At 32.2% G+C, this 11,764-nt stretch overlaps 1 protein-coding gene across 1 annotated transcript; it reads right to left on the reverse strand.

The window, feature by feature from the left end:
• Positions 1–304: 304 nt before the first annotated feature.
• On the reverse strand, positions 305–2,962 carry LOC128984258 (uncharacterized). The gene is made up of 4 exons (XM_054403561.1): positions 2,710–2,962; positions 1,466–1,664; positions 936–1,001; positions 305–398 (listed from the first exon to the last, which is right to left on the reverse strand). The coding sequence occupies exons 1-4, from the start codon at positions 2,960–2,962 to the stop codon at positions 305–307; spliced, it is 612 nt and encodes a 203-aa protein (XP_054259536.1).
• Positions 2,963–11,764: the final 8,802 nt, after the last annotated feature.

An 11,764-nucleotide genomic window follows, 5' to 3' on the forward strand; every position in this document is an offset into this window, starting at 1 on the left:
CTACTCCAATCTCGAATATAACAGTAATGGTTAACTCCGTTTTTTGAGATAAAAAGCAAGCCAAAATGGTTAGGTTTTTCTTCATTGGTTATTCTTAAAGGATATACATGGACTATGTTCTGCTGATTTAAACCATAAACGTTAACACTGGTTCCGGGATTTTGTTTTTCAAATTTACTTATTTATTTGATTGGTGTAGGAAAGGAAATTCCTGTGAAGTCAAATTTGTGTCTATGTTCTAAAATTTTAGCAGTTATTCTACAATCATTAGTGTATTTTACTAGGAGAGACCATTCAAAACAGTTCAATCCCGATGGTTCTTAGGGTTGATGACAGCTTTCTTTAATGCGATTTCTTTTGGTAGAGGAATATAGGTGCTTCCTCGCAATGGTCTATACCTGATAAATCCCAGAAGCAATCCATCAACGGTTGATAGCGTCCATCCCGATCCCTTCCCTTCATATTCATGTTCTTCATAACACAGCTTACTAAACATTTTTCTCAAAATTGAGTTTATTGAAGAACTTTCCAGCACAGCCTTGTTTTTGGTTTTAAATGTTCTTAGCTGAATTTCATCTGTCACTGGTTTGATATAAGTACATTCACTAACTATATTGAATTTTAAAGCTCCATAGTCACTTAAAAGGTTTAGAACAATACTTTTAATTTTTGATATCACCGAAATTAACAAAATACACAAGTCCTTATTTTTCTCATCGCCATTTTTAAAATAAAATGTTTTCAAGTTTCCACTGAATGCGTTTCTTAATTCAACAAATTAATTAAAAGGTCCAGAACACGACCGGTAAAATCTGTTATATTTGAGATTGGAGTAGATTAATTAGGAAACAATTAACTACCAACACTGGAAAATTGTTTACCTGTAAATGATGTTTTAAACATTACCAAGGTCCTAAGAGGAAAGTAAATCTAACTGTCCATGTGTTCGAGCAACACTTTCATCGTCCGTTTCCATCTCCCCTTCCGAGCTTACCTCCATCCTGTGGATTAATAAAACTATTTAGAATGGTTTCTCCTCTACAATTGTGTAACTAAAACCACTATTTATAAGTTATTAGTAATAAGCTAACTATCTAATAACGTACTACACCTATAAACAATTGCTTTTTAAATAGCTTTCCTATCCATCTTAGCCTCCTCACAATCAACTCCAGGAGTTTCTTTTATTGCCCTTCCTACAGCATACAAAACATTCCTAATCTTTTTGAAAATTGGTGTTTTGGGCTCTGCCAAGAAAATAGCTTTTGTTGATACTTTAGTCCAAAACTTGCTTGGTGGGCATTTCTTAAGATCTTTAGTGTCAGTTAGCTCTATTTTAACCATGCAACGCCCCTCCTCACCGGGTGTAATAAGATTCTTCCTCAATCTTTTCTTTTGGGTTTGAAATGTTTGCCTAATGTTAGAGGATTTTTTTGTGGACTTAACAACAAATAACCCATCAAACTTGTCTGAGTTATCTGATTCAGATCCAGAATCAGAAGCCTCGGAATGTTCATCACCCGATGATGCTTCAGATGATTCAGATGGGGATGGTGAACGATTTCTTTTTCTCTTAAGGGAAACCTTAACACTGGGCTCATGAGTTCTTTTTGAAACTGAAGGTTTATCAATATCATCACCTTCAATCATGTTAACCTCAGGCTCTGGTAAACCACAATTAAAATCAGCCAAAGCATCTTCCACTGTACTATTCAAAAAATTGCTTGTTTCAATTGAGAAGAACCTATTACTGAATTTTTTTTCTTTAGCAAAGGTTTGACGCATTTAATTAGATCTTTAGATGAGATTTCCTTAGCCAAGAGTCTTGGGAGTTTTTCTTGAGATAGGTCATTGGGGAAAAATTCAAACAGTTTTGAATGTAAATGTTGAGATATTTGAGTTAGCAGCAATTGGAGATTAGCAAGTTCAGGATGAGAATAGAATCGTTCAGAGTCTCTTAATTTTGGAATTACATTCAGCCATCGTTCTACTGAATTTAATCCAAGAGTAATTAGATTTTGTACTATTTGTAGTAAACTGATAATGCCCACTGCAGATTTTACAACGCCCTCTTCAACTGACTGTTTAGATGGTGTCTGAGAACTCATGACTGCAAATATGTAAAAAAATGTTACAATTTTTAAACTTACAATAGCATTTCATGAAACAGTAATATTTAATTTTGAGCTTTGGGTTTTAAAGTTAAATGTAGTTTACAATCTCACTACTAACCCGCTACTAAATCTATTGAATTACTAACACAAGAAACCTGCCTATCCAGAAATCTTATTTTACAACTAGCTTATGAAACTTGTTCTTATATTTTTTAAATATCTGCAATATTTTAATTTGATATTTTGATGCTATGCCTTCTTGTTTTGATCGTGTTAGAGCTATTACTGTAAAAAATAGAATTACTAATGTTATTATTACTACACAAGGAATATAGTAATTATATTAAACTGCTAATAAAATTGATTGTTAATTAAAAATTAAATTTCCCATCCTAGACTTCTGATACATTACAGATTGCAATCTATCGCCCTGTAGAACCAAAACCTCCTGCACCCCTTTCTGTTTCCTCCATACAAACTAGTTCATACACCTGCGGATAGCAAATCTTTTCGCAAATTAATTGTGCAATTCTGTCTCCCCTCTCTACCATATAGTCCTCATCTGAATGGCTGCACAGTATAACCCCTATGTTACCAGCGAAATCCGCATCAATCACTCCGCCTGCCACATCAATACATTTTTTTAACGCGAGACCAGATCTCGGTGCAATTCTGCCATAACAATTGGCAGGCAGAGTAACTGCTAGATCTAACAACACACAAGCTCTCCCATTTGCAGGAATAGTAACCCTAATTGGTGATCTTTGGTCTAAGCCTGCTGCTTTGTTTGTGTGTCTATACGGGACGAAAGCGTGCTCGGACAGCTTTAGAAATCCAATTGAATTCATTCTGAAATTAAGAATAAGATACAATTGTAAACGTTGGCATGTTTAAACCTATTAATAGTTTATGGTATTTTAAACTGAATTTTTAATAATTTAACTATGCACATACCTGATTAATTGAGAGTTTAGCTAGAAGTCTGGAAGATGAAAGTAGTTAAAGGGTAAGGCTGGAGGTTGAGCTAATTCACACACGCAGATTCCTGAAACCATAACAGTAAATTAATAAGCTGTAATCAGTAATATATAATAGTTTAGTTTATATTCAAACCAAATTAGGTGGTTGAAACCTTTATTAAGTTAAAATAAATTAAGCTCAAGTATTGAATTTTAAATGCAGCAATAATAAAATATATATTTATGTTACAGGAATGGTGAGATACAAAAATTATTGTTATTAAGATATTTTGGCTCTCTAGTTATATTATTAGTTTCATGGTATACAATTGTAAAACAAAAGGTGGCAATTGTTGTATTTTATCAGGGTAACAGTTTATAACACAATATAAGAGCTAAATAAAAAAAATATGTGTTAAAATCCAATAGCCATATAATTTTAATGAAATTATAGATTTGATATTACACAATATGAGTGTTAAAATGTGTGTGATGAAAAACAAAAACATAATGGAATAGTTACCAAACAAAAATTAAGTTTACGTAAAAATAATTACTTAAACATTACAAACTTACTTAAAGTTTTACGGTGTAGGATATATAGGTTTACTGGGCTGGAGCTAAGCAGCAAGATGTTCAAACTGGAATCAATCAATATTATTAGACCACCATTTACTTTACATTTAAAAATATCAGTTTATTACTAACTAAGAAAACAAAGAAGCTAATTATGTTTCACATATTTAAACTCTGTGTTTACTAAGTTACAAAAATAATGAAACAAATGTTATTGCATAGTAAAAACATCTATTAAATATTCATTTAATAATTTTAAAAAAATGTACTGTACAACTAGCCTACACTAAAATGTTTAGTAAACAACTTAGCTAACATAACAAGTCAATATTGTACTCTTGCAAAGTTTTCAAATGTTATTTTGACTTTAAGTTATAAAATAATGAAACCAACATTAAAGTTTTAAGGTCTGACAGCTTTAGAAATCCAATTGAATTCATTCTGAAATAAAGAATAAGATAAAATTGTAAACATTGACACGTTTAAACCTATTAATAGTTAATGGCATTTTAAACTGCATTTTTAATAATTTAACTATGCACATGCCTGATTAATTGAGGGTTTAGCTAGAAGTCTGGAAGATGAAAGTAGTTAAAGGGTAAGGCTGGAGGTTGAGCAAATTTACACACGCAGATTCTTGAAACGATAACAGTAAATTAGAAAGCTATAATCAGTAATATATGTAATAGTTTAGTTTATATTCAAACCAACTTAGGTGGTTCAGACCTTTATTAAGCTGAAATAAATTAAGCTCAAGTATTGAATTTTAAATGCAGCAATAATAAAATATATATTTATGTTGCAGGGATGGTGAGATACAAAAATTATTGTTAATCATATATTTTGGCCCTCTAGTTATGTCATTAGTTACATGGTAGTCAATTGTAAAACAAAAGCTGGCAACTATTGTATTTTATCAGGGTAACAGTTTATAACACAATATAAGAGTTAAATAAAAAAAAATTGTTAAAATCCAATAGCCATATAATTTTAATAACACTATAGATTTGATATTAAAACAATATAAGTGTTAAAATGTGTGTGATGAAAAACAGAAACATAATGGAATAGTTAACAAACAAAAATTAAGTTTACGTAAAAATATTTACTAAAACATTACAAACTTACTTCAAGTTTTATGGTGTAGAGCGTATGGATGTAGTGAGCTAGAGCTGAGCAACAAGACGGTGTAGGATATATAGGTTTACTGGGCTGGAGCTAAGCAGCAAGATGTTTAAACTGGAATCAACCAATATTATTAGACCACCATTTACTTTACATTTAAAAATATCAGTTTATTACTAACTAAGAAAATAACAAAGCTAATCATGATTCACATATTTAATATCTAATATTTAAACTCTGTGTTTACTAAGTTACAAAAATAATGAAACAAATGTTATTTCATAGTAAAAACATCTATTAGCATTTTAGAAATATTCATTAAATAATTTAAAAGAATTTACTGTATAACCAGCCTACACCAAAACATTTAGTAAACAACTTAGCTAACCTAACAAGTCAATATTGTACTCTTGCAAAGTTAGTTTAAGAATTATTTTTCAATAAGCAATCAAACATTAATTAATATCAAACAACTAGCAAACACTTGCAGAATAAAATTAAAAAAAGAAGTTTAATTAAAAGTATAAGTATTTAACTAACTTTCCAAATGTTATTTTGACTTTAAGTTATAAAATAATTAAACCAACATTTAAGTTTTAAGTAAAAAATATTTTAAAGTATTTTAGTTTAACAATAAGTCTTTATAAACTTACATGGTTTGGAGCTTGAAAGCGCAGTGAGGGTTGATGAACTGGAGCAACTGAGTGTTCAAGCTGAATCTACCATCATTTTAGCCACTATTTATATTAACACTCGTGCGTCAATAAATGATTGCTTATGTGATCAGAGTAAAAATTACATCAACAAAAGGCTAATGTGGGTAGAGTGCAAGTTGCATCAGAAAATCTGATGTGGGCAGAGTACAAGTTGCATCAGCATGGTCACTGAAGTAATATAGTTAAATACGCAGAAAATGAACAAAAATAATTTGGGAAAAGTATTAAGGTACTATGATATAGAAGGACACATTTGAAACAAAACTCAAACAAATGAAAAAATTTTTAAACAAAAATATTGAAGAAAAGATTTAGAAAAATTCTGAAACATTTATCCGGCTGGCAGAATGTAGTAGGAATATAGTTACAATAATATCGAACTGTATAAATCGATTTTCAAAATTAATATCGATATATCGAATTAAACTAAATACCGATATATCGAAGTTAACAGATTTTTTTACTGTTTTGGGTATCAGGGCAACAGAATGCTGTAGGAATCTTTAGCTATCAGCGGCGCGCTGACCTCCGGGTCACCATGTTTGATTACCAATCACTCATTTGTGCATTTGCCAACTTCTGTTATTCTGTGGAAAATTTTGTTGCATAGTGGACTGTTAACACCACGTGCGTCCTTTACAACATGCTCGTGATTATCACTCATTTGCGTCAGCCAGAATCATGATAGATTTGGGTATATTACTTGATGTCTCTGTTCAATCAAGTTGTGGTTTTGTGCTAGCTTCAGTGAGCATCTCCTTCCACTAACTTGGTGAGTAAAACACAATTTAAGAATTAAAATCATTTTGAAACTTAAATATTTTTGAAACTTTATCTTTTTTGAAACTTATACTTAAATTTAATTTTGTTTTTCTCAATAAATTCTTTAATCACTTGTATCTTAGAAACGGTAAGAGATAGAGCAAAAATAAGAAAATTTTCAAGAAATTCCATAAATAAGGTTTTCATATATGGGCTATATAATGATATAACTATTATTCCTCTGGGACGTGCTTAGTCTGGACTTAACTATTGACCTTTGCCCGATGCTAAATATCTCTGTTATTATTTAAACTATCAAGTTGAAACTTGGTATGTAGGACGGTGGTAGTCTCTAGTTTATGGTAATGCAAACAAAATTCGGAATGATTGATAAGCTTGCACACAGCACACGGTCATGTGAATTTTTAAAAGTTGCCTTGCGTTTGCTTATTTACTAACCGATTTATATGAAATTTTGTACATATGTTAAGGACATAAAACACAGTTGACCCACATGTAGGGATTTTTAAAATAATTATAAATGTAAGGTTTTGGGCTTAACTATTCACCTCCACCCGATAATTAATATCTTAAATATTATTTAAACTATCAAGTTAAAATTTGATATATAGGACTCTCATTATAAGGTTTAGAATCATTTTTAAAACTTGAATATTTTTAAAACATAAAATTTTAGAACTTATACTTAAAATTAATTTTGTTTTTCCCAATAAATTCTTTAATCACTTGTATCTTGGAAACGGTAAGAGATAGAGCAAAAATAAGAAAATTTTCAAGAAATTCCAAAAAGAAGGTTTTTATATATGGGCTATATAATGATATAACTATTATTCCTCTGGGACGTGCTTAGGCTGGACTTAACTATTGACCTTTGCCCGATGCTAAATATCTCTGTTATTATTTAGACTATCAAGTTGAAACTTGGTACGTAGGACGGTGGTAGTCTCTAGTTTGTGTTAATGCGAACAAAATTCAGAATGGTCAATAAGCTTGCACACTGCACACGGCCATGTGAATTTTTAAAAGTTGCCTTGCGTTTGCTTATTTACTAACCGATTTATATGAAATTTTGTACATATGTTTAGGACATAAAATACAGTTTACTCACATGCAAAAAAAAAAAAAAAAAATCATAAATGTACAACTTGGGCTTAACTATTTACCTTCACCGGATACCTAATAACGCAATAACTGTTTGAGCTATAGAGTTAAAATTTGGTATGTAGGATGGAAACAGTCTCTAGTTTGTGTTAATATGAAAAATTAGGACCAACTGCAATGCAACACTACTTAAACCTCACCAGAGAGGCTGAAGCTCGGTTCCATAGCACATTATATGACACCTTATGATAGTCAGTGTTTTTGCTTAGAATTGCATGTTCTAGAACACGAAATTTTAAACACTAATGCATAATATGTCAATTATTATTTTAGCTATCGAGTTGCAATTTGGTATGTAGGTTGATGGCAGTCTCTATTTCGAATGCAAAAACAATCTGATTTGTGGATAGACCTGCGTGTGTTGCATGCAATTGTGTAAATGTTTTAAATTTGCTTCACATGTTGCTATTTACCGACGGATTCATATATTATAGGTTAGGAATAAAATGCAGTAGATGACACCAGCTGGCCGCGACGCTACACTACTCAAACCTCGTCAGCGGAGCTCTTGCCTCCCAGCTTCAACCAGCACTCGCCTTTTGAAACAAAAAAACTCGGTTCCAGAAGAGACAGTGTTTTTCCAAATTTCTTTTTTTCCCAAATTTTTTTTCCAAACTTGATTGCATGATGAACTGTTAACAAAAGTACCACGTGCAACCTTGGTACCATTCTCATAATAATCACTTATCTTCGTATTTGAAAACGGATTTAGATATTGAAGTGTCACTCTATAGCTAGCCTTCGCTGTATCATGTTGTCCTTATACGAGCTTTCTATTAGAAAGATTTGTATAAATGTCTTCCTTTTACCTTATGTAAAAGAAATTACAAACTTTCCATCATCACTAAGGCAGGACATTTTAAATTATCATCGAGAAAATTGTGGTTACATAACTCTAAACTACTATGAGTCTTTTGGAGACTGTAATAGGTTGTGTTTAGACTGTGGAGAAATGGCCAATCTTCCTTCTTACTTAAGGCATAATGGTAACCATATGTATCCAAGATTTAAAGTTCCAATAGAAACATGTCAAATTTGTTCAGTTCCTTTATTTATTTTTCATAAATCTGGCTGTAAATATTGCAAAAATTAAATGTTTAAAAAAAAAATAACTTGAAATTCACTTTCCCCGTTTGCTAAAAGGGAGAGAACATTATATTGCGACAACCAGTTTTGCTGGACTGGCTATATAATGTTTAACCTGGGTGTCTAGTTATAATTCGGAATTTAGGACGGAAGCAGTCTCTAGTTTGTGTTAATGTGAAATAAATACTGCAATGCAACACTACTTGAGCCTCACCAGTATGGCTGATGCTCGGTTCCTTGAGAGTAAGTGTTTTTGCTTAGAATTTCGTGTTCCAGAACACGAAATTTTCTACACAAATGGATAATATCTCAATTACTTTTTGAGCTATCGACTAAAAATTTAATATGTAGGTCAAAAGCAGTCTCTAATTTGATTTAATGCAAAAACAATCCAATTCGTGGACAGACCTGCGTGTTTTGCATGCAATTGTGTGAATGTTTTTAATTCACTTTACATATACTGTAGTTATTTACCAACAGATTCATATGATATAGGTTAGGAATAAAATGCAGTTGATACAAGTGTAAAGATATTTGAAAGAATCATAAATATAAAACTTGGGCTTAACTATTAACATTCAACCAATTCTTAATACCTTTATTATTATTTGAGCTATCAAGTTTGAATTTGGTATGTAGGATACAATCTCTAGTTTGTGTTAGTGTAAAAAGATTGTACAACACTACACTACTTAAACCTCATCAGCGGAGCTCTTGCCTCCCAGCTTCAACCAGCACTCGCCTTTTGAAACAAAAAGCTCGGTTCCAGAAGAGACAGTGTTTTTCCAAAAAACAAGTTCCAGAACAGACATTTACTCTCTACTAATGGAATCAAATACACAGTATAATTAAACACAAACCCATCTGAGCAGTTGTTGAATCGACACTCACTCGGTTATTCTCCTGTTTTTTTGTAACCTGTAATTTGTCTGGAAAAAGGTTCAATCGAGTAAAACAACGCAGGTTGTTTGTAAATTATTTATTGGATTAAGGTTTAATATAAACATCAACTATGTTATTCGTAGTACATTTAGGCAAAACAACCACAACGATCACGGTCAATCGGCTTCCCGATACAAAACAGGGTATTTAAAAAAAAAAAACACGAGACTATTCAAGTAAGTGTCGATTTGACACCCACTCGAATAGTCTCGTGTTTTTTTATATTTTTTCATTTTTTATTTAATCTATTTATTTACAACATGAGCCAGTTTACAAAATGATAACAATATATAAATCTTTGCAATTACCAATATGCCAATAACATTACAAGCCACAAACGGATATAATATTAAACAAACTAGCTGTTACCCACGGGCTTCACCCCGTTTGACATCATAAGTGTATTTATAAAACTATTGATTGGTTAAGTTAACCTGAAATAAAAAAAATACAGTAAAAGAAACAAATAATCACACCTGATTTTAATAAGGCAATAAATTGAAAGAATAACAAACAAATAATTAGGTATACTCGTATGAAAGGTTCCCTTTACAAGATTTCTCGTCATGACGAACATTTTAAGTATATGATTTATGGGGGTGTTACTTTTTTTTTCTCAAAAGTTCATGGGTACTTTTGGTTTTATATATAGATTTAAAAAGTACCAAGACCGACATTAAAATCACCACCCTCAAACACTTTATTAATAAATAGAAGAAATTAAATTTCTCAGACATATTAGAAAAGTATTAAAAATATAAACGATATATTTACAAGAATAATATATACAGAGTTTTAAATTCTACAATGTGAGTTATCTAATATTTCACTACTCCCAACAGCCGCATGAATAAAAATTAGAAATTAAATCTAACATACGTTAATGTGATATGTACAAAATAAAGAGACCATATATGCAAATTACAAAACATGTTTACAATGGCCTCTGACATATGAGGCAGCAGGTACCTGTCATCCTCCTCCATTTCGGAATGCATCCGAAACAAAACTCACTGCCGCATGCCACGACCGCTCTTAGGGAAATCGGGAAATCAGCACATCTGGCACAATTTCTTCGGGAAGGCGTGGTCGCTAGCAGGAATCGCTTCAAACACACGGTCCATTTGTTCAATCACCGATCTTGTCAAATCTTCATCGATTGTTAAATTTACTTGCGGATTGTCGGGGAACAGGTCCTCGAAGAGTAGCAGCGTGGAGCAGGCGTTGTAGAGTATGGTATGCGGTGTGATAACTGCATCCAATACCTGGCTATTGATACCTGGCCCGTCCTCGTCGGATCGCTGGATCCGTATAATCTTCCCGCCTTCTACTTCCAATGTTCTTCTTATCATCACGTCCACCGGCACATACCTCTTATATGAGCCTTTCCCCATCATCTGGGCAACGATGATGTAGCACTTGTCCAACGATGTCTTCAACTCCCTCGGTCTCATATCCACCTCATCCTCGTAGACAGACCCAATCCCCCTGGTAGAGGGGGTCTACCAATCGTACTTCCGATTTATCTTAAAGTGGATATGATTCAATCGGATTCCCGATTCAACTGATAGGAGAAGCCTCCGTGGTGGGGGTGGCTCCCCCCTGCCGATGTACCTTGGTGGAAACGTTTTAGATACAACAACGTCGAACTTTAGACACCCTGATCCACTTTGACAAAGCGCTTCCACTAATCATACTCCCGACAGATCATTTTGTGAAGGACTACATTGGCGTTCCAATTCAATTGATTGGATAACCCCCTCGGTTGAAACCCGTCAAGTTAAAGGAAGAGGTTCAATCGAATAAATCAACACGAATAGCTTACAAACTATTTATTGAATATACTTAAAACTTACCAAATCTTCGAATAAAACATTGACATACATGATTTACCTTCATCCTACATATCTTTTAATTTATTATTGTCATTTTAAATTTCAATTTTGAAGTTGCAAAAATTATAATTATTTAATTTAAATGAACATTTTTTAGAAAATATTGCTGTGCCTTATCAATACAGTTTTTTGAAATATTAAAGAAACTATATCTATAGATACTATAACAAATTTAAACAAATAATTTAGCATTAAAGACAGCAGACAAAACTAATATGATTATCAAAGCATCAAGGACTAAAAAATGTAATAGCAAATACAGTATATGTTTCATTGTATCTCTGATTATACTCTACAAAAATATCAACAAACAACTTAATATACAAACTCGTTCTTTTAATCAGTTCCATCGTCCATTGCCTTTACATTTTCACACTTACCATTAAGTAAACATAGTAACAGATATT

This window comes from Macrosteles quadrilineatus, unplaced genomic scaffold, assembly GCF_028750875.1.
Source record: "Macrosteles quadrilineatus isolate MER2022 unplaced genomic scaffold, UCM_ALF_1.0 Scaffold_2__2_contigs__length_208266976, whole genome shotgun sequence".
In the NCBI taxonomy this organism is placed as follows: Eukaryota; Metazoa; Arthropoda; class Insecta; order Hemiptera; family Cicadellidae; genus Macrosteles; species Macrosteles quadrilineatus.

Bases quoted from the DNA above. Each gene is read 5' to 3' on its own strand.
- LOC128984258 (XM_054403561.1), bottom strand. From the start codon at position 2,962: ATGAATTCAATTGGATTTCTAAAGCTGTCCGAGCACGCTTTCGTCCCG. The intron at 1,665-2,709 runs GTAACATAGGGG...GTGGTTTACCAG, and splicing joins GATTGATGCGGATTTCGCTG to AGCCTGAGGTTAACATGATT. The intron at 399-935 runs GTTAGATTTACT...GGGATTTATCAG, and splicing joins GTTGCTCGAACACATGGACA to GTATAGACCATTGCGAGGAA.